General features: G+C 46.5%; 2 protein-coding genes across 3 annotated transcripts; one reads left to right on the top strand and one right to left on the bottom strand.

Moving 5' to 3' along the window:
• CHAF1A (chromatin assembly factor 1 subunit A) lies at positions 94 to 15352 on the top strand. Of its 2 annotated transcripts, XM_021378377.1 has the most exons (15): positions 94 to 1049; positions 1325 to 1375; positions 1590 to 2410; positions 4743 to 4799; positions 6489 to 6730; positions 7313 to 7373; positions 7887 to 7955; positions 8300 to 8523; positions 9043 to 9211; positions 9418 to 9498; positions 9586 to 9675; positions 9911 to 10172; positions 10782 to 11269; positions 13528 to 13621; positions 15016 to 15352. In XM_021378377.1, the coding sequence occupies exons 1-15, from the start codon at positions 1043 to 1045 to the stop codon at positions 15111 to 15113; spliced, it is 2814 nt and encodes a 937-aa protein (XP_021234052.1). In that variant the 5' UTR covers positions 94 to 1042; the 3' UTR covers positions 15114 to 15352. The 2 variants fall into 2 exon arrangements, with proteins under 2 accessions (XP_021234052.1, XP_021234053.1); XM_021378378.1 differs by lacking the exon at positions 4743 to 4799.
• UBXN6 (UBX domain protein 6) lies at positions 16058 to 20783 on the bottom strand. Its single transcript, XM_021378379.1, has 11 exons — positions 20622 to 20783; positions 20213 to 20367; positions 19829 to 19890; positions 19528 to 19659; positions 19173 to 19270; positions 18723 to 18798; positions 18552 to 18636; positions 18139 to 18358; positions 17903 to 18033; positions 17122 to 17267; positions 16058 to 16644 (listed from the first exon to the last, which is right to left on the bottom strand). Exons 1-11 carry the CDS (start codon positions 20702 to 20704, stop codon positions 16516 to 16518), a joined length of 1317 nt encoding a protein of 438 aa, XP_021234054.1. The 5' UTR covers positions 20705 to 20783; the 3' UTR covers positions 16058 to 16515.

Consider the following 22796-nt stretch of genomic DNA (forward strand, 5'->3'; position numbering starts at 1 on the left):
ACTGCAGCACCGTTGCTGTGGGGAGAGGCTGAGGGAGTCGGGGTGCTCGGCCTGGACAAGACGGCTCTGGGGAGAGCTCGTTGCGGCCTTCGTGTATTTGAGGAGAGAGAGCGACTTTGTACACGGGTAGACGGTGACAGGATAAGGGGGAATGGTTTTTCAACTAAAAGACGGGTGATTTAGGTCAGATGAGAGGGGAAAACTCTTCACTCAGAGGATAATGAAGCCCTGGCACTGCTGCCCAGAGCTGTGAGTGCCCCATGCGTGGAGGTGCCTGAAGCCATGGATGGGTCCTGGGCAGCCTGAGCTAGAGCTGCACCCTGCCCACGGCAGGGGTGGGACTGCCAGCTCTGTAAGTTCCTCGCTAACCCAGGAAGCCATTCACTCCTGCGCACCGCTCCGTGCCAAAATGCCGCGGAAATCACGCTCCCGCTCCCAGCAGCCCCTGCGCCACAACCGGACTACAACTCCCAGCGGCCTTCGCGGCAGGGCCGCCTACTGACCGGGGCCTCTCCTAGACCGAGACCGCCGCCATTTCGCGCACTGTCTCGGGCCGCTCAAGGACCTAGTGTACTGGGTGGCCCCGCCCCTCTGCCCACCACTGCAGAAAGACTGCCGGGATCTCCACAGAACCGCACCGCCCCCACTCTCGCCCGACAGCAGCCCCGCCTCAGGCCCAAGGGTGAGGGACCTTCTGCGCTCCTCCTGCCTCCACATCTTTATCCAATCAGCGCCTCCAGCGAGCGAGAGTGACAATTCTGACCACCAATTAGCGCTCCCCCTCGCTCTGACCAAGGCGGATGTGGGGGCGGGGCCAGCGCCGACCCTCCCGCGCAGGCTCCTCGCGAGACGCGGGCGGAGGGAGGGCGGGCGGAAGAGCGAGTCACGTGGGCACTCTCCGCCTATCAGCGAGGGCAGGCGCGGGGTCGTCCCGGCTCCCGCCAAATACGAGCGGGAGGCGCAGAGCCGGAACCGGACGGAGCGGGTTGGAGCGGGCCGGGTCCGCTCGGGTCGGCCGCCGCTGGAGCCGTGGCGCCTGGCCATGGCAGGTAGGGGAAGGCCTGGGGGCGTCGCGGGGCTTCCGGGGGCGCGGGGCCTTCCTGAGGTAACAAAGGAGGCCCGGGAGTGGAGGTACCGCTTCGATGTAGGCCTCGGGCTGCGCCGTTCCCTCGGGCGCTGGGCTTCCCTCAGCCCTGGGGGCCGGGCTGGGCCTGGCTGTGCCCGGCTGTGCCCGGCTGTGCCCGCCGGGTGCTGCCCGGGGCCGGTGGTGGCGCGGCAGCGTGGCCCGATCGTTCATGGGGCTCTTTTTGTTTCCTTTTTGTAGCCATGGAGTGCAGAGACAAAGCGGTTGCTCCCCCGCGGAGACTCGTGCAAGGTAAGGCTGCGAGAGAGCCTCTGTCATCCCTTGTGAAGCCCTAATGCCTTTAATAAGCACCAGGCCTGGTAGTATTTGCAGCAATTAACTGTCTACAGCTCTGATCTGGTTTCATTCTACTGTTTAACAGCAAAATGAATATCTTTACTTTTATTTCCCCTGCTCCACTGATTTGTTTGCTCTGACTGAATGAGCAAAATGTTGTTTGTTACAGCTCGGTTGCCTTTCAAGCGCCTGAATCCTGTGCTAAAGGAGAAATATGATGCAGAAGCAGAAGGCAAGAAAGGAAAGAGTTCTAAGAGTGGTTTGCGGCAAAGTAAGGATTCCTCTGCAGACACATCACGTGCATCCACGGACAATATGGAGAATGACTGCCAGCTGAATTCAGATGTGAATTGTGTTCCGAAACTTGTTAACGGAAAGGGTCCGTTAGACCACTTTATACAGAAAAGCACAAAAGATAACACAGATGACATTATCGTCATTATTGACTCGGTAGATGAGTCTCATCAAAGACTCAGTGATGACATAGACCGCGTTAATTTTGATTCAAAAGCATCTTCTGCAGCTCTGACTAATGGTATGCTAGGAAAAGATACGGACGAGCTGAGTTGCCTAAATTCCAATCAGAATAGCCAAACTGATGATTCAATGGAGACTGATGTGCGGTGTGAAGCTATTGCAAATAAAGGTGAAGATCTGGTAGATGGAATCCAGTCTTGTTCTGGGTTGACGGAGTGTAACAACTTGGAAAACACGAAGGTTAATCAGGGTGAACTGAAGGACGTCATATTTGAGGGGAAGATGCCTGTGGTACTTCTTGAAGATATTATGGCTGCCAAATCTCCCCAAGTCACTTCTCTGGATGGAAGTGTCACATCAGAAAATGAGACCGTAGAATTGTCCCATGAAGGAGACTCTGTACTTACTAATTCCTCATTAAGCTCTCTCTCCGTGAGCTCCCCTGAGGTGCAGCTTGTTGCAGAAACCAAGAGAAACACTAGTCCTTTAGCTGTCTCAACGCCTGTTAGGAAGGTTGGTCTCTTTTCTTGATTGCTTAAGTGTTACAACACTGTGGATGGATTGCATGTCATGAAAAAGATGAATAAGATATTCACAAAGGTTGTGAGAACGTATGGAAGGCAGTGTCCATCTATTAATACTGTAACTGAATGATTACCCTCTTGAATCCTCCTTTAAATTGTCTAGCTAGACTATTTAAGTCTTGGCTTTGAGTTGCTATGTTTGAATAGTGTGAGTGCAGCTTTAAGCTCCTATCACAGGTTCTTTTTTATAAAGTGGTCAGGAAGTATATGCCTTGGGATGTACCATGTTAATAACTAGGATAAGGACAGTTCAAAAGTACTTCTGTCCAGCAGATAGTGTTTTATAACCTCCGTTCTGTTCTCTCCATGGCTGCTGTAGGTTTTGTTGAGTCATCTTGCTTCCAGCACCAGCTCTGAAGTCTTGAATTTGGGCTGTTGAATACACTTCCAGTGCAACTATACAGGGCGTTAGCTGAACTGCAGCTTTCCCTCTGAAGACAGAGGACAAGCCAGATGAGTCTCACTAGGAATGAAGTGTGCAAGGCTTGTGCTGTCAGCCATCTTGTGTGCCCCATCCAGCATGGGGGTGCTTAAGGGAAAAGTCACTGCATGCTCCTGTGACCACGTGATGCTGCTGAGGGCTGGAGGGAATACCTCTGAGCTGACAGCCCTGCGTGTGCTGGGATCTGGTTTAGCTTCTGGTCAGCGCCTGTTCTGTAACAAGAGATCCCTGAGCTTTGTGACTTTTGGTGCTGTACTGAAGGGGGGAGGCTTTTAAAGCCAACAGCATCTGTGCAGATGGCTGAAATATCATGACTCGAGTGGTTGGGAAGTGCTTGGTCTTCCTGGGGAACAGATTGGTGGAGATGTAAAGAGAGGATGCTCTGGCTGGGAGCACAACCACCCAGTGGTGAAACTTGTACAGCAGAGCAATCCTGGGGAGCATGCTTGGATACAGTAGCCAAACCTGGCCCAAAGTTAGGCTGGGCTCTCTGACTGCTGTGTTAGTTTTGGTTAACTACATTATTAGAGGGGAAAATGAGGAAGGTGTTAACAGGTGTGTGCAGATGTTGTGCTGTGTGAGCTGGACTTCAGGTTCTCACTGTTGTCTGTCTTCTTTCTTCTGCTGCTTAAATTTTCTTGGTAAGAGCTACCTGTTTTTGGTTTCAGGCTGTTAAAACTCGTGATATCACTTCTTTAAAATGCACACACAAACTCCGATAGGCATGAAATATTTCTAGTATAACAGAAGGGAGTACTTGACTTTGGATGTAACATAATCATGTCAACAAGTTGTTGGTTTTGCCTGGTATGAGGCAAGGTTGACATAGTTCATTCTGTTTGCCAGAGTGGGATGCCTGCACTGATCTGCCCCGCTGTCTGTGCTAGAATGTCTGCTTTCTAAAGCAGAAACACTTCAATAAACTAAAGCTCCTAGCTTAAAGTATTCTTATTTTGCGTCGTGTGAGTAAAGAATCACCTGATGCAGCTTTACACTCTGAAATTCTGTGTCTGAGTAAAGAGAAGAAGGCATTTGGTCGGATTTAATTAATCACAGGGACAAATGCTCTGCCTTCGCCTGAGAATGGCAGGGGGAAGAGGTGGATCCAAGAAACCAAGCCAGCGTGTGCTGTAGTATAGACTGTTTAAAAGCTGATGTATCAATGAGTGCCACTCTTTCTAGATACAAAGTACCTTTGTACCTTCTTTATTCCTTGGGAATAATGGCTTTGACTGCAAGGAAGGTGTGACCCACAGGGTTGATGTGCTGATAGTAGTGGAAGAGCAAGAGGGCTACGGTCACCAGCAGGAACAACGTGGAAATGTTGATAATAGTCCTTGTACTTCAGAAGCTCTAGCTAAATAATCTGGCAAAAATAAGCTTTTTTTTGATGCTACCACTTATATGGCAAAGTTGCTTGCTCTGAGTTCACGTTCTGTTCTCTGTCATGCTCTTGTGATTTGTAGCAGCTGTACCTGCTGTTTGTTTTCGTCCATGTGCTGTTACATTGCAAATGATACTTCAGGGCTGAGTAACGGGAAGGATTTGTTTATGCAAAGTCTAGTAATAGGAGGACTTAATGTAAACTGAAACAATTTAGATGTGTTCAGGCTTAAGTATAAATCAGTGAGATTGGATCTAAGAATATAGCTCAAGCACATCCAGTGCTGAAGGAATGCTTAAGTTGCTGAATATACTAATCTGAAAAAAAAAAAGTTGATGTGATTTAAATGGAGCTTGCTGTTCTTTTTTAGCAGTTTTAGTGTCTCATGAAAAAGGAATGATATGGATCTATAAAACTTGCATTTTGTGATTTCAGGTATCTCAGAAACTCCCCAAAAGTTCTGCAGAGAAGGAGAAGCTGAGATTGCAAAGAGTAAGGCATTTTCACTGACATAGAAAGCTAACCTGCTGTGCTTTTGCATTGAATAGTAAGCAAAGCCCTCTGCATTTCATCTCATCTACTTAGAACATCTCTTTTCCCGGCTTTCCTCGCTGATGAATATGGAAGAGTCTTAATGCATGCGGTTAAAGCACTCAGTTTGTACCAAAATCTTCTTAATGCATACCTAATGAAGTGTGGGTGGCCTGCGCTGCATTTCTGTGCACTTCAGTAAGATATTAAGAAACAGCAAATGTTGCTGACTGCTCATCGAAATGCTTTGGGGGGAGTGTTTTCAAACCCTTCCTTAGAGAGCATGTGTGGCCTACAGAGTGGCAATGCATAAGTGAAATCCTCGAGAGAGCCTTCTGTTTAGGGTTCCTGCCTCACTGTTCTCCCCCTTCTCCCTTTAAAACACAAAAAGTAGCATCTGCTCTTCAGTAAGCGAGGCAGAAGGGCCAGTGGTTTTATGTCTTGCTGAAGAAACTGCTGGGCATCACCACTGGAAATGCTTAAGCTACGGAATGTGTCCGCTCAAATGCTGCTAGTCAGAACATCCTAACAACAGGGCGGTGTCATAATTTTGCTGCCCGTTCTGTTTTCAGTGGTGCAGTGCTAAATACAAAGGAGGCTGATGGATCACATGGAGTTCTCAAGCAGTCGGTGCTGTATGAGTGGGCTCTGCATGCTGAAAAGCTGGCTGTTATTATAACAGCAGTTAGGAAGGGCTGTGCTTGTGAATTCTGACTGTGTTTTGTAGTAACTAATTTATAAATTGGCTGGTTGCATTTTTCTTTAATGTAAGCTATAACTGGCTGAGTGTGCTCCCTGAGATGCTTGCTTTTTACAATCCCCCATGTAAAATTCCAGTCTGTTATTTTTTTCTATTATTTACTTACAAGTTTATTTATATAAATAATTACCTTTGAGAGCGATGAGAATGGAAGCTTTGTGTTGAAAGCTCAGTCAACCCACCGCCCCTGCTGTTAGCTTCATACCTCTTTTCAAAACTACCCAGTAGATCTTCGCTGACTGCCATGACTCACTTCTGACAGTGTTGCTTTTTACCATTGGCACAGCTTTGGCTTTATTTGCGTGTTGTGATGCTGTTCAGTCATTTTTCATCCTGCCAAGAAGACTTGGATGTGAAATAAACAAAAAGAAATTGGAAATATACCAGAAGGATGTTTATATCTCTGAGCTCGCACATATCCTAGTTTTCTTGTGGAGTTACCAATGTCTACAGTGTAGGGAAATTATTTTCCTTAAGTGTGTGTGTGTTTTTGTAAGCAGGCCGTGTTCTCATTTGCATCAGTAGACCCATCATGAGAATTTTAGTTGCCTTGAGATGAAATAATGTGAACAAACAGCACTTTCACTCTTGTCATCTCCCCTCATTGTTCTCTTACTACCCCTTAAATAAGCATGGAGTGCCTTGCCTTGTCCGATTATCTGAAATGAAATGAACCAACACAAATGCCCCATGAGACAGTTCCTCTAGCTGAGGCTGCACAGAGGATGCAGCTCCTAACTGCAGCTATAGGAGCCAGAACCTTGCAGGTCTGTGTGGATGGGTGCAAGAATCTCAGCTGGAGAAGTTATGTCCTTATTTCACTCAAGTGTGTACGCCAGCAGCTACTTCTGTGCACTAAGACATTCTCTTGATGGCTTTTCTTGAACTAGGATCAGGAGCGTGCTGACAAGCTGCAGAAGTTACAAGCAGAAAGAGAGGAAAAAGGAAGGCTGAAAGAAGAGGCAAAAGCTGCAAAGGAGCGAGCCAAGGAAGAGGCAAAGAGGAAGAAAGAGGAAGAGAAAGAACTGAAAGAGAAAGAGAGACGGGAAAAGAAGGAAAAAGAAGAAAAGGAAAAAGCTGAGAAGTTGAGAGTGAAGGAGGAGAAACGCAAGGAGAGGCAGGAAGCCTTGGAGTAAGTGGCTTGGCTTCTGCAGGCCATGGGGAATAATGTGTGATAATGCAGCAACCTTTGCATACCCACTGTATCTGTCCATTTTAGAGGACAAAACAGCATGTGCCTATTTGTCATTGGATATGTTTTAAGTGGTTGAAAGACTATATGCCAGAACTTCATCTCAGCACTGTTCTTTGCTTGCTGACTGGCCTGGGTTTCTGAGCTGAAATGGCTGCAAAGAGCTGTCACAAACCACTGAGGTTTCCCTTCATGACCAGTCTTGCTACTCACTTTGCATTCTGCTTGCACTGCTGTCCTCTGAGGAAGTTGCTTGTGATGTGATAACTCAGTAAATACCTCTTCTTGGCATTGAGGAAAACTTGAAACATCCTAGCTACTTTGTGCCTTAAATAGATCAATATTTTAATTTAGAAGCAATGAGGAGAGTCTTCTATACACTTAATTCCCTCAAGAGCCATACTTGTTTAACAGATTATCTTATTGCACAGTGTGATGGGGCTTAATTAAGGCTTCTCACCTGCCACAGTCCAAGCAAATACTTTTGATTTGTGGTTAGTGAAATGAACTTTTATCTTTAAGGGCCAAGCTTGAGGAGAAGAGAAAGAAAGAAGAGGAGAAACGGTTAAAAGAGGAGGAAAAGGTAAATGCTTTCTCTAAGCTCTTCTGTTATGATGAAATGCTGTGAATGGGCTCCCTGGCACCCTGCTGAGCGCTGCTGAGCTATTCACAGTGGAGCTGCTACTTTACCCTCCCAGAAGTTCTCCCAGCATTGTACCCTGCCTTGCTGCCCCTGCACCATCTGCTGCTGGGGAATGAGCATGTCCCTTTGAAATGGAGTCAGTCCAGTGGGATCAGGTGGTGCCGTTCCACCAGTTAGATCCTGCAGTTTTCTTGCCTTGTTTAGATGCTGATGTCTCTGTTTTTATCTGTTCAACTCTTTCTGCGTTTGTTGTCTTAGCAATTACATTGGAATCTGTGTGGGTGTATTAGAGAAGACAATTACTTTTTTTATTGCATCACAGGAGCTGATAAACAACTGAACTTTGTTTTATGCCTCATTAGATTTGAAGTTGGGTTGTGCTTGAGTTCACTTTAAATTATAAGGCCTTGTCATACCTTTTGATTTTAATTTGCATTTCCATTCTGACCGTAGCGTATTAATGCACAGAAAGCAGAGATTACAAGATTCTTCCAGAAACCAAAGACTCCACAAGCCCCAAAGGTGAGCTATCACTGTGCCTGCATTTTGTTGGGTTTTCAGTAGTCATCTTCTTACAAATAAATTGGTTTCCTTCTCATCTATCCCTTGGAGCTTCTGGTCACAGACCAGAGTAAAGATGATAAAAAAGTCTGTAGTTGCTCGAGTAAAATCTCAGCTTTGTCTTCTGCTGCACTGGATGTATAGACCTTCAGAAGATCTGTTGGAGTCTCTGACAGGAAAGGGCTTAGTCTACCTCCTCATTCAAACATCAGTAGCTTTTTTTCTTAGGTTTGTGTGTTATGAATATGCTGGTGCTGTAGTTTCTCTGGTGTTCAGGCCCTAACAATCCTCACTTACCATTTCAGATTCTTGCTGGCTCTTGTGGGAAGTTTGCTCCTTTTGAAATTAAGGAGAACATGGTCTTAGCTCCCCTCTGTCGTATTGCCCTTTATCCAGACTTCTTAGAGCAGCTGGATCGGCTCCTGCGTGCACAGAATAGTGAAGTTTCTTTCTTGAGAGATCTCAAGTGTCGTAAGCCACGTAAAACTGGACCTACTTTTGTCAATAGCAGCACCGACGTAGTGAACAGGTTAGTCTGCATCTCGGGGCTTTTCTGCACTTGGTTTTGTAATGAACAGGGAAATGGTTTCAAGGAAGCTATAATCCAATACTAGAGATGATAGAAAGGTGCAGCTTTTCTTTCATTACTTGTTTTGTCTGAGAATCCTCTCAGAGGGAGAGTATGTTATGATACAGATTTCATTCATTCTATAATGTTTCTTAAATCCTTATCTGCAGGAAATCTTTCACTTTAGGGAGCTCCATTTCAGCACTGGAAACTGCTCACCTTGAGTAGTGTTTATCCTTGATAGACATCATTGTACTTCTTGAAACTAAGGCAGAGCTGCTGTTGCACATAGCATTGTTGTTAAGGGGGCAGTAGCTTATCTGGAACTCCTGTTCTTGCAACCAAATTGTGAGTGTTTGTTCTAACCAACTCAAGTTCTGTGCTGATACCATGGCTGAACTGAAACTTTGTAAAAAGATATTATCCTGAGCAGCAGGGGAGCGTCCTGTAGGTTCTGAAGATAGTCTTTTGTTTCAACAGTGATGTGGTAGTAGTGGATAACTGCAAAACAGATGCTGTTCCTGAAAGGGGGAAATTTGGTAGAATGAAACTTCTGCAGTTTTGTGAAAATCACCGTCCTGCATACTGGGGCACATGGAACAAGAAAACCACTGTGATCCGTCCCAGGAATCCTTGGTCAAAGGACAGTGTAAGTAACTTAGAGACAATGTAGTTGGATTCTTTTTTCTCTTAATGCTGTCAAAGTGAATATATGGTGTTCAATTTTACCTGTTCTTTGGGATTTCTGGTCCACTTGCGTGCTCAGTCTTGCTATTGAGCTATGAAGCACTAGGTGGACCCTGGCATCATGCTTCCAGACTGACATAAGTGGCATACTGGCATTTCTTATTCTAGAAACTACTGGACTATGAAGTAGATAGTGATGAAGAGTGGGAAGAGGAGGAACCTGGAGAAAGCCTTTCCCATAGTGAAGGGGTAAGGATTCTAGGTGCTGAAAGACAGCTTTTAGAAACAATTGCTCCTATCAGTGCCAGATTTCTAAAAAGCTGAGTTTATTTTTAGGATGATGAAGAGGAAGGAGAGGACGAAGACGACGACGATGGGTTTTTTGTACCCCATGGGTACCTATCTGAAGATGAAGGAGTGATAGAAGTAAGTGAACTGCATGTCCCAGGATTTCCACCTTTGCTTCCAATGTATCAAGTACTAAATAATGACACATGAAGAAATCATGTAGTCCTGGCAGTGACATAAACTCGTATTTGCTTAGTGCAGGAGAAGACTTGTGTAACTCAGGGAACACAAACAGAAGCTGAATTTTTTTTCCAAAGAACTCTGTTTTTCTGGAATGGCTGTAACAAGTTCTTTTTCACCTGTGGCTTTCTAGGAGTGTGATCCAGAGAATCAGAAGGTTCGTCAAAAGCTGAAAGCAAAGGAGTGGGATGAACTCATGGCCAAGGGGAAGAGGCTCCATGTTCTACAGCCTGTGAAAATTGGCTGCATCTGGGAAAGCTCACAAAATGACAATGGCACAAATGCAGACCTAAAGGTCCTCCAGCAGTTCACAGCATGTATCCTGGATTCATCTGTTGCTGAGGAAGAACAGCAGATACAGAAATGTAGCAAGAAAAGAGCAAAAGATCAGCAGAGTAAGACATGAAGGGCTAAATAATTGTATTTATGTGCTGTTGTTCTCCACTTCTGTGATAATAGATTTTTTTTTTTAATCAAGTGACAGCATCAGAATGGTCTGCTTATGATCTGTCTGAAATTCAAGTAATCCTCATGAGGTCTCCTGAGAATCAGTTTTCTGGTATTGCACGCTCTGTGGCCTTGATTATCGTCTCCAAAAACTCTTGCTTCAGATAATCCAGGAAACAATGCCCACAAGTCTTCATTCAGAAGGCTCAGATTTAGGAGTACTTACTGGAGGTGCTTGAGCCAACTTACCCATGTGTTGCTCAGGGAGAGAGGATGTAGTTTGTAGTTTCAGCATGGCGTGGGTCCTGTGTATGATTAACACGAGGGTATGAATAGTGCACAAAAAGGCTAGGATAGAGGTTGAAATTCTCACTTCACATTCCTATTGTGGTTGATTTGTCTAATGAAGTTTAGCTTCTGTTCCAATCCTATATCTAAAATTAATCTCATTTGTCTTCTTCCCTGGAGCGTGTATACTGATGTTATGTCAGCCAGGCTTTTCCTGACCTTTAAACAGTTCTTCTCGACAACTTTTGTGCAACCTTTCTTCTCTGCAGTCCTTGGCCAGCTTCTGCCCCTGCTCCATGGGAATGTGAACGGGAGCAAAGTGATCATCCAGGAGTTCCAGGAGTGCTGCCGGCAAGGACTGTTCAGTGACGTGACTGCAGCTGCTGATTGTGGAGACACGAGCCCTGTGAGCCCCAACACATCCCGGCCGCAGACGCCTGTTGGTGAGGACAGTGGTGTCCCTTCCAAAGCCAGGCTAAAGAGAATCATTTCCGAGAACTCTGTGTATGAGAAGAGACCTGAATATAGGATGTGCTGGTACGTCCACTCGGAGGTGCTGAAGAGTTTTGATCAAGAGCACCTCCCTGTCCCTTGCCAATGGAACTACATCACCCAAGTCCCTTCTTCAGGAAAGGAGGACGGTGGCGGTGTGCCAGGCCTGGCACCTGTGCAGGCCACCCCTGTGTCAGTAAAGAGGAAATCCACTGGAAGCATGTGCATCACTAAATTCATGAAAAGGCCTAGGGATGCTGAACAGGTGAGCTTTCACAGCACTCTTCCCCACTAAAGAACAGCAGGAACGTAGCTGTGCGTCTTCAGTAGGCAAATATCATGGCACACCTCCCAGACTGGCCTAAATCTGCCATCAATAGAGTCAAAATATTAAGCTACAGAAACTCTTTGTTGTACAAAAAAAATCTTTCTGGTGGGGAAGGAGTAAAATTTTGCAACTGTAAAGAGATGGGTTTCTTTTCTCTCCTTCTAACTTGGATTGCTGCGTTTGAAACATTGGTTTCCTGCTGTTCTTCCATTTTCTGCTATTTGGCAGTGATTGCTTCCAAGCTGTGAATAGTTTTGAGTGCCTGCTTGTCCTTGGTTTTACAGCTGTATGTAATTTGTGTGCAGATTTGTGTGTATGGCTGCCAGATGTATAGCCTGGGCTGGTGCCTTACATCAGATGCACATGTACTGGTTAAATGTGGTTTCTAAGTGCTGCAACTCAACCCTTAACAGTCTGCAAAGTCTCAGGCTTATACTATTGTATATAAGCTGAATTTTAAGAGCTGGTTTAAAAAAAAAAAAAAAGTATCACAGGAGCAAAGGAGATGGTAGATTTTAGAGATTGAGAGTAGTTATTATTGCAACTCTAATATGTGTTCTTCCTGTTGTGGTTACCCTGAAAAAACAGGCAAACAAGTACTACCAAGAGCTTAATTATCCAAAAGTATGGTTGAAAAGCCTGTGATCAGTGCTTTAGCTGTGTGATGCTCTGTCCATGAACTTAAGACAGTAAGGGTTTAAGTCCTGAAGCCTGCTATTATCAACTGTGTGCTTTCAAACCTACACACAGGAGTGGTTTGCGCTCTCCAGTGGATTTATTACTCCCTTGTGTGTAAGGGGGAGGAAGGAAGCCTTGCTCAAGGCTTTTTGTGCTTTTTCTTTCCAAGTTTGTTCTCTACAACTTCAGCTTTTCTATTGAATATCTGCAATCAAGTACAAGTATTGAGAGGGATCAGAAAGCTGAGCAACTGTTCAGTCCCCAAACTGCATCCGCTTGGGTTTTTTTCTTATACACTAAATAAAAGCAGACAATAGAAAATAGAAAAGAAACTAAAAAGCTCTGCTTGACGTTCTGTTTATATTCAAGTACTTGAGCAGAAATAGTGAAACTAACTCTACTAAAAGAGTTACACTGTTGGCCTGAATTCTTCAGAGCTCTTGAAAGCACCTTAGCTGCCCTTGTGAGATGCGGTGTAACACAGAACAAAGGTGTCAGGCTCCTGGAAGCCTTTCATACCTGTCACCTAAATCAGCACTGTTTTGGGTGTTGAGATCCCATCCTTCCTGCTGAGCAAGGCTGGAGCTTGTGGAGAAATTAGAGAACCTGACAGCCTTGACCTGCTAATTGTTCTCCTACATGGCCTGCAATGCTCTGCCACAAAGCTCGTGCCTGGACTCTTCTATAAGTAAAGGTGCTCTTATGTAAGCTGCAGTGAAAGAAGAACTTGGTGCTGAAATACCTCTGCATGTGTAGGAGGGGAATGCTTTATGTGAAAACTGCAACTTCAGTGAAAGCTGTAAATGTAAAGCTTCTTGTCTTGGAACAGTTTGTACGGACAGGGACCAACTTCTGAGACTCCAGTTCCACAGTTCCAGTTGAAGGAAGTAAGGGGGGAAAAAATACTGGGAGCTATTTGGTGCAGGACAGCTTCACTTTGCATCACTCCTTGCATTTGTTTCCTTTCCTGATTCAGGGTGAGTGGTTTCTGCTGCTCTCAGGGCAGCAAATAGTGTCGCCAAGGAAAGAACTCATCCCTCCCAGAACAGAAGTTTGTTGACAAAGATGAGTCAGGGGAGAACAAGCTGAAACTTGACAAGCCAAAGTTGCTTTTTGTCTTCAGAAGCAAGAAATTGAGAGGGGAAGATCTCCCTTAATATATATATATTAATAATAAAAAAGGCAAAACTGAGTCAGGTTTTAGTTGAGGCTTGAACTGACTTCTAGGTGTGTAATTGTGTTGTGTAATAGTGAAACATGGAGCACAAGCTTGGCATGCTTCCTGCTCTATGTGCAATTGCAGACCAGGCCTTTTACCCAAAGTTGGTGTCTGCTGTTTCCTGCAGACCTCTCTGCCTGCCTGTCTGGACTCTGCTTTGAGCACTGATTGTGAGAAGTGTCCCATGTAGTCCTCCTTAGCACTGGCTGTGCAAGATCTTGCACCTTAGCACTGTTACCTTGCTGTTACACAGCTGATATCTTGTAACTTCCTTTTTTTTCCTCCTCTTCCCTTTAAGGCTGAAGCCATGGAGATGGATGGGTTTCAGGCAGACACGGAGGAAGATGAGGATGATGACGACTGCATGATTGTGGATGTACAGCCATGCAAAGGTGGGAAAAAATAATTGGTAGCAGGCTCTTGGCAGGCAATTGCTCACAGATGGGGGAGTAGAAACTGTAGCAAAACCTGTCGCTGTTTTTCTGCTGCAGTTTTACCAAGCTTTGTGCTCTTCTCTATAGATGTTTTATTCAAGATATTTTCCTGCTTTTATGACTGACTCTAGATGCTTCTTTGCGTTTTATGATCTTCTCTAATCTGCTCTTGCTCTTCTTTTCCCTCCTCCCTCCAAGTGACTAAGCAAGGCAAAGTGTTTGTGAATAGCATTTGTCTGGCAGCATTGCCGTTTATTTCTGATAAGAAAAGTGAACATTTGGGCTGCTATCAGCAGATCCACTTAATATTAGTGAACGTTGCTGAGAAGGGCTCATCTCTGAGGCTTGCATACTTATATTCAGAGCTCTTTCAGGACTAACAAGGTCTGGAGCTTAGCTTTGCTGCCTTCTTGAAGCCTTAAGTGCATGCTGAATTGCCCATTCTGAAGGAAACAGCACCAGATAACCAAGCTCTCAGCTGTGTGACAGATGGGCGCTTTGATCAACCTTGTACAGCTATGAGCTAGAATCTAAGCAGTTGTTTATATTTGTGTCCCAGTTATCTCTTGGAAAAGAGTTTTCAAAAGCTTCTGTTGCTATAGTGTAGCCTTTCAGGCTACAGATTCAGAAACAGTGAGATGAGGAAATGGAAAGCTCCTTTCATCTCAGCCAGGTTTTAACTACACATACTCGATCATACAGATCAATGACTTAACACAAACCATGTGCAGCTTGCTCCTCTAAACTGCTTTTAAAACCTCCAAGCTTTCTTACAGCTCTCATCATAGCTCTTTCACAATGCTGCTGGCACTACCTGAATTCAGTGGCTTTTTGTTGTTATTTTTATTAGGCAACTCCTTTAATTGGTAGGTGAGAGCTTCTGCATATTCCCAAAGCACTCAATTCTGCAGAGGTTTGACCCATTCTAGACACATCTTGGTTCTCTTTCTGAGCTGGTGTTGCATTCCTCCTCTCACCTTCCATAACTGACAACACAGCTGTTGAGCAAGAAGCTTTGCATTTAATCTTAAGCTGCTTTTGCTTATTACACGACTGAAGTGGGATGAAAGCCTTGCTTCAGGTTCATAGGCTCTTGCTCTGAGGATGGGAGTGCTGCTTGGTAGCAACTCTGCCTAGCTCTAAGGCACTAACAAGGCTTGATTCTTAATAAATTTCACTCTGCATTGGTGTAACCCAATGCAAAAATCCAATGTTAACACCAAGTGGGATTGAAAAGGAGACTTAGAATTGGATTCATGACTAGGTGCATATATGGCAGTAGTCAAATTCTACTGATTTAATGAAGATAATTTTAAAAAAAAAACCCACAAAAGACATTTTCTACTTTACAGATTCAACATTGGCAGCTACTGGAACAGCTCCAGAATCCAGTGGCTCAACTGCTGCTCACCAGGATGCCGACATGGTCAGCCCACCTAATACAGTTTGAGACTTCAATGCCTACTAACTTCTCTGTATGTATGTAGAATTGTTTAGAAATTTTAAAGCCCTGTGTATCTTTGAACAAGATACTTGAAAGTATTCCATATTTCTTGTAAAGAGAAGACAGCACTTTGTTCTGCTTCAGACCAGATGGAAGCTTAAATTTCTAGTTTTTAGCTGAAAAAAATATTGCATATTAATCTGTCCTTAATAAAGCATTATTGAAATTTTGATACTTCTTTGTAATGGAAGGTATCTATAGTAGTGGAGGGTTTTTTAAATGAGCTGATTGTGATGCTTCTTGAAACTTACTCTGTTCATAATGTTGTATAGCATGCCCTTGGGTGTGAATGATGTACAATTACATTTGATTTTATGCTATCTATATTATCCTGTTTGTGATTTTACTTGCTGCAGGGAACAGCTCTCACAGCTCAGCCTTTGGAAAAGGAAATGCCTGCAAGCTCTTCCTCCTATTTGGTGATAGTCTGGTATTAATTACACATCAGGCTAGTGACAGACTATTGGTCTCTTATATACATTGCTGCAATAGAAGGTGTGTATATAAAAGCTGATCTCTATCCCCCAGGAGAGCTTTAAGATTTAAGCATATGGAATGGAACTAGCATCACACTTGTTAACGTATGTAACAAGCTTGCTGTGGCTTTTAACTTTTTATAAGGCTTCTCAGCTGTTGAGGAACAAGTTGCCTAAAATAGTGGCTGTAGTCTGGGGTTTAATCTCTAATCAGAGGGGCAATGCAGCACAAATAGCTCTTGCTTTCTGCTTGTTTCCCAAACTGGCTCTTATTCTGTCTGCAGGTGCCCTGAAAACATGAGGAGTAATGCCCCAGCTGCAGCTTAGTGTTAGTTCCAACACTGACTGGAACTCAGCTGTAGTTCAAACCTGTAAGAGCAATACAATTCAAACAACTTGAAGCAGAACTGAGTCTTTAAATAACCAATTTAATTAGATTAAACATAACTTTATCTAAATATACTCTCTCCAATAGGAGTTACAGTGCACATAGAAGCAAAAGGAAAAGCTGAATTCTAGGCCCAGCCCAATATCCAGGCTCAATCAGTTTGTCATCCAGCCATCTACTAGGATCTAATCCCTCCTCCAGGGGAGGAAAGTGGTACTTCATCTTGGTCTCAAAAACACCTTAAACAGTCATTGCTAGAACTTAGTTCTTGAAGCCACTAAGTGCAGTCTTGTAAGTTTTACTGGGCAAGACTACCTTAGATGGCTACTGAGTTGTGGAAATGACTGCAAGGTTGGTTTAAAATGGCTGAATCTCTAGCCTCCCACCCTGCAGAGCTATAAGTCATTTCTGTGATCACACGGTGGAAGCTCCAGGGTAAGGGAACAGTCTGAAACCATCAGTGCTGAATCCATCCCCTTTTATTTCAAGATAGTGTCTGGACATGGGAGAGAAGCTCTGGTTTCAGGGGGCTTGCTGGCTGTTCCTGACCTGATGCCTCAATGTCTGACATGACTGCTGCATCCCAGGCAAGAGTCAGAAGAGCTGAGGGGACCTGGAACAGAGAAAGCAGCGTTACTGAGCTGCAGCAATGCTATGCTTTGACCTCCTCATAACATATGTTCACACAACTGGAACATGAGTATGAATTAAGGATGAGGATGGATTTTGGAGGAAGCTCCTTGGGGCAACACTGCTTTGAGCTTGCTCATGGGAGCTTTATCCTAGAGCTGCACTTGGCTCACAGTTGCTGCCTTCCATCTTTTCCCAGAGTGGATACTAGCCCTCTGCTATCAGAGCTGGCAAATGCTGTAGCCTGAACTTATTACAGACATAGGTCCTTAAGTTTCTTTGATGGAGGCCTCCAAGCCTTGAGTTAGCCTTCATGCAATTCCCTGAGCTTAAAGAAGGAACAGAGCACTCCTGTGCTGAAAGCTGAGGGCATGATCTAAGTTATGAGCAGCAGCTGACTGACAACTAGGGCTCCACTGCCACCTGAAGACCCCCGTGCAAGGTGCCATCTCTTACTTACCAGCCCACACTCATTGAAAGCCAAGTTCTCATCTGTCAGTTTGAGACCTCCAGGTCCCAAAAGCTCAAAGGGCAGCCAGTTGTCTCTGAGTGCTTCTCTTACGAAGTTGTAGAGCACAGATACAGGTTCACGTGCATAAAAAGTCCCTGCCATGAGGAGAAAGTGACATATAGAAAGGAACTCCGGCATTTAGCAAACGCAATCTTCTGTGGTGAGTTTCACAGGGCTCCAGTACTAATGCTAACTGTATAAACTACTTCAGTGGCATTAGAAGAGCCTGATTCAACTGAAGTATAAAAGCAGCATTCCTAAAGAAAGTGCTGCTTCACATGTTGCAAACCCCTGCCAGCCTGTAACAAAGAACTGGGAAAGCCTGAAACTATTTCTGGAGTTCTACTGCAAAAATTGAAGAGGATTTGTACTGTTGTATAGCCTGACACCGCAGAGGCAATTTCATGCTGGTTACTATAGCAAACTCATCTAATGATTCCAGCTTGCTAGCAGTAGCCTGGGAAGAGCACATTTAATTAGTAATGCCTTGAGATTCTTTCCTCTACAGTGAACCCTGGCTTATAGTTCCAGCCTTATGCAGGTGAGGCACATGGAAGGCTCAGAGATGGTACGAATCTTTACAGAAACGTTACCCTACTCTGTTTTTTTCTTTCTGTATTCATTCCAACAGTTGTGTTCTGCACATCTCAAGCCTGCTTACCAATCTCTTCTGCCACAAGCATTCTCAAAAGCTACTAGGGGTGCACAAAGAAAGGGGAAGAAGCCTTACCTTGGAGAAGGTAGCCATCAGGAAATCTAACTCGTAACAGGGTGTAGTTGTACTTCCGCATTTCCCTTTGTTCTTCTTTCTCTCGCATGGCTCTTGTCCTCAGCATTGAAGCCTTCTCCACTGCTTCTGTCCTTTAGATAAAAAAGTGATTTTTAGCACGAAGAAGAGGTGTAATGGAGTTAGTTGGCATCGCACGCCCCCTGGGTGGCTGAGGCCCTCACTTTAAACCTGCTCACCGGAGCCGTTGCTCTCGTTTTATCTCTTCTGCAGTGAGGTTGTAGAAGTCATTTGGCAGCTCAAATCGAGCAGCTTCAGGTGATGGTTTAAATACACAGAGCTGGCGATCCAGCTGGAGTCTCAATGGCTCACAGCTTAAAAGCTGCTCTTTGTAGTCCTTGAGGTCTTCCAACTTGGTCAGCATTTCTTCCTTCAGTACATAGTACTCTTCTGTAGTGTCTACAACCAGAAGCACGGTAACGTATGAAATCTAAGGGCAACAATCTCCAGAATACCTACTGTCTTAACAAGGAAAATGTGGGGTGAGAGGCTGTTCATGTAACTTGCTCTCAGAGCAACCAAAGCTAGCCTCCCCTGGAATATACCACCACTCAAACTGCTGCCTTCACTTTAATACACTTAAATATCTTGCCTTGTCCTGGAACAGGCAGTGTTTTTGTCTCAAACCCAACAGACTGGAAAAATCTATGTATGCCTTCCAGGCAGTTTATCCTTTCCTGGAAGAAAAGGAAAAAAATTAAATGTAGTCTGCTCCAGGCAAGTAGTTCCCTAGGCAGAGCACCTGCGGCAGTCTTGATCTCACCTGAAATACTTTGTTCTGCAGTTTGATTTTCTGGTACTTCTCCTCCTCTGGATGCAGATAGATGTTATCCAAGTACCTGCAGAAAGAGGAATGTACTTCATGGATCAAAGCAGGCACTTCAGGACATGCTGCCCCCACGCGTAACGATCACATTGTGAGGATTGCTGAGTAGTCTCAGGTAAAAGCTGAGAAAATGAGGAAAGCAAAATATGTATTTCATGCCCAAGCCAGACAGAACATGGGGGGGTGGCTGATCTGAACCAGCAGCTCCCAAACCCCTTGGACCGGTGGATCAACTCAAAACATCTCTGAGAACTTGACCTTATTTCAACTGAGAGCACCACTTAGCTAAGATGTTTCAAGTATTTGGCTTTGTTTTTCTTCAGACATTGCCTGGAGTGCAGCAATGCCTGTTAACCTTGCAGGGAAAGGACGCTCCATCCTACTTACTTGGCCATGGTTTCCACACCTACTCGGACTTTCTCCCGGTCCTTATTGAAGGTGTGAATCTCCAGGATGGAGGCAGCCACTGGGTCTACAGAGAAATACTGGGAAAGAAGAAGAGAAGCTGGTCATGGGGGAACTGACTATTCTGTACAAACAAAGGGATATGTAGGTCAGAGCTCCCTGCCTCAGCATTTATTGCAAGCCAAAGGGACAGGCATTTATAACATCTGAACAGAGCCTGCAGTCTGGGAGACGGGGGAGAAGGCAGAGGGTAAGAGGTCACTACTGCATTGCTTGAAGGGATTCATGCACAAAATGAGTTAAAATGGAAGGAATGAAAGAAGCATGCGGAGCTCACCGACTGGATGGCTTCTCTGATATGCTTTTCTTTCTCATCTTTCCTTACAACTGCGCTGGTCAGCGGGCAAATGAAATAGACCCCTGAAACAGAGGGTTCAGCTGCAGTGTCCTTGTCTGAGAAAGCCTGGTCCTAAAAGAGACAAAACCAGCCACAACTGAACAATGGAAGGCTTTGTATTGGATTGATGTTTTGTTTTTTTTTTTGTGCGGATTTTTAGCATATCTCTATAAGACAGCAACAACAGCACTCTCACAGCACGCATTTTAATATGATTAGGGAACAGCAGCATGTCTCGTACCTGTTGGTCTGCGTAAACCCCCTTCTCACTTGCAGCTGCCTCAGCCATCAGCTCCTTTCTCACTAGGAGAGAAAAATCCCAGTTACAGCAGCAGGGGCACAGACCCTGAGTGGTTCCTCACAGGGCTTTCCACTGTAGAGTTCTGCTCTGGGGAAGCAAACGCTTCCATAGGTGCAATGCCTCTGGCTCAGGGTGTGCCTTAGCCCCATTTCTAAGAGGCTTGTCATCAGCAAGGAGCCAGCTCCAGCTACACAGCCGCCAAGATGGGGACTCTCTTTCCAGGCTCAGATCTACAGCAGCTGGCTGAGCTTGGAGTTATCACCGGCAAAGCCTCAGCGCCCAGCCAAGCTCATGCCCCAGCTGCATCTGCCAGCAATCTCCTACCCTGGTTCTTGATGGCCCCCAGGGAGGAGGGTGGCTTCGCCTTGGGCTTCAGCTCCATCCGGGCCAGCGCTGCCGCCGCCGCCATCTGTGCCTCATCAGTGGGTCCCTGCCGAGGCTTCGGTGCTGCCTCTGCTTTCGGCTTCTCCTTGGGGACCCTGGGGCAGGACAGAACGCAGCTCAAGGGGCAGCTCCGGGGACGCCGCCTCCCGCGGACCGGCAACAATTCGTTTGCTTTTGGCACCCGAAACACCCTTTGGAGAGACTCGACGTACGTCCCCTAGTCACTGCAAACTGCATTCGGGCCATCCTAAGAGCCCAGCGTCCCCCAGGCCGCGACACCCCAGCCCCGAGCTCCGCCGCCGGGCCCAACAGTGGGGCCCGCTGTTACCGCCGGCGGAAAGCCCCGTACCGAGCCGGCTCTGAGAGCTTCTGGCCAGGCCCTGCGCTCCGAAACTTCAGGTCGGCCTTGATCTCCTGGAAGAACTTGCGCATAGCGACGGAGCCGGGACGCGAACCCACACCGGAACGCAACTAGCCGCGCCCACCCCTCACTTCCGCCCCGCTCACGTGACCGTGACCGGAAGGGGCGGGGCCTCCGCTCTTCTGCCGCTCTATCCCTCCGCCTCTGTGTGCTGTGCGCGGTCCTCCAGGCGCTGGAGGAGCCTCCGGGCCTCCTGAGGTAGCCCCACACCTACTCGAACTCAGTAATAAACGAACCGCGAAGCCCCAAATCACCCCAAGCCCACCTTTGGTTTGTTCGGCACAGAGAACGGGAGGCTGAGGGGAGCCCGCACGGTGGCCTACAGCTCTCTCATGGACCCCGAGGCCTGCAGCCCCTCATGGTGGTCTGCAGCTCCTCACTGGGGGCGGAGGGGCAGCGCTGAGCTCTGCTCTCTGGTGACAGCGACAGGACCCGAAGGAACAGCACAGAGTTGTGTTGGGGGAGGGTCAGGTGGGGGTGAGGGAAAGGTTTTGTGCTGGAGGGCAGTGGGCACAGCCTTGAGCTGCTGGAGCTCCAGGAGCGTTTGGACCCCACTCAGCCATAGGGTTTGGGTGGTGCTGTGTGGACCCAGAGGTTGGATGCAGTGGTCCTTGTGGGTCCCTTCCAACTCAGGATGTTCCATGATTCTGTGATTCCATGATAACCCACGCCAACTGCAGGCACCACCATGGGCAGGCAAACTGGGCCAAGACATAGAATCACAGAATGGTTTGAGTGGGAAGGGACCTCTAAAGGCCATCTGGTCAGACTCCCTGCAATGAACAGGGACACCCACAGCTCCATCGGGTGCTCAGAGCCCCGTCCAGCTTGACTTTGAGCATCTCCAGGGACAGGGCATCCACCAGCTCTCTGGGCAACCTGTGCCAGTGATTCACTGCCCTTATATTAAAAAAACATTTTCCTTATATCCACTCTAAATCTCCCCTCTCTTAGTTTGAAACCATTTCCCCTCATCTTATCACACAGACCCCACTAAAGACTTCCCCCTTGTTTCTTACAGCCATTTTAGGTACTGAGAGGCTGCTCTCAGCTCTCCTCGGAGCCTTCTCTTCTGCAGGCTGCACAGCCCCAGCTCTCAGCCCGTCCTCTCACGGAGCTGTTCCAACCCTCACATCATTTCTGTGGCCCTCTCTGGTCTCACTCCAGTAGGTCCGTGTCTCTCCTGCACTGAGGGCTCCACATCTGGATGCAGTACTCCAGGCGAGGTCTCCCCAGCGGCTGGGCAGAGGGGCAGATCCCCTCCATGACTGCTGGCCACGCTGCTTTGGATGCAGCCCAGAACACAGCACAACTTCCCCTAGAGGCACGGGAGCAGATGCTGTTCGGGGCAGCTCCTTTGTCCCAAGAACTCTGTCTCCATAACGCTGATCCCTGGCTGCTGCCCGTTCCCGGCACACCTCTGCGGATTCCTTCCACGCAGCCTGCAGTCATTTCCCCTTGCCACCAAAGCAGCCGTGCACACCCCAGCAGTGCCGCAGGGAACGCAGCACGCTCAGCCCGCGGTTTGTTCTCACTCGCCTCTCCCAGAGGTGTAATTGCTCTGTAGGTAATCCCTGCGACACGTGTGGGTTGTGTTTGGTAACAGCCTCGCCCTTGCCAGGCACAGCTCAGGCTGCCACAGCATCGCATGCAGCTGCTCGTTTCCATTTGACTGAAGTTTCTCACTTTGGAGACAGCAGCGAATTGTTCCTATTCCATGGCTTAACGGAAAAATCAGATTGGTATGAAACCAGGTTTAAAAGCGGAGCTAAACCGGCATGAAGCTGCAGACAGACTGAGTTGGTTTGGCTTAGCGGATTCAGTTCAAGTGAAGAAAAAAAAAAAAAAAAGGCTTCTACAAAAGCACATAAATCAGGCCATGGAATCATTGATTCTATGACTCTGTGATTCTAAATCGGGTCTAATTCCTCTGCGTGCTTCCTGCTCCTTTCCTGTATAACCTTCCCCCTCGTTAAGGGGAAGCTCTCTCCATGGCTGCACTGTTTGAGGGACACCTTCCAGCTACCCCCAGCCCAGCTCTGGTGTTGGTTATATTGGGACAGCTCCTGGGAGCTGCTGGGATTTAACCTCTCCTCAGCTCCA

Source organism: Numida meleagris, chromosome 27 (genome assembly GCF_002078875.1).
Source record: "Numida meleagris isolate 19003 breed g44 Domestic line chromosome 27, NumMel1.0, whole genome shotgun sequence".
Lineage (NCBI taxonomy): Eukaryota > Metazoa > Chordata > Aves > Galliformes > Numididae > Numida > Numida meleagris.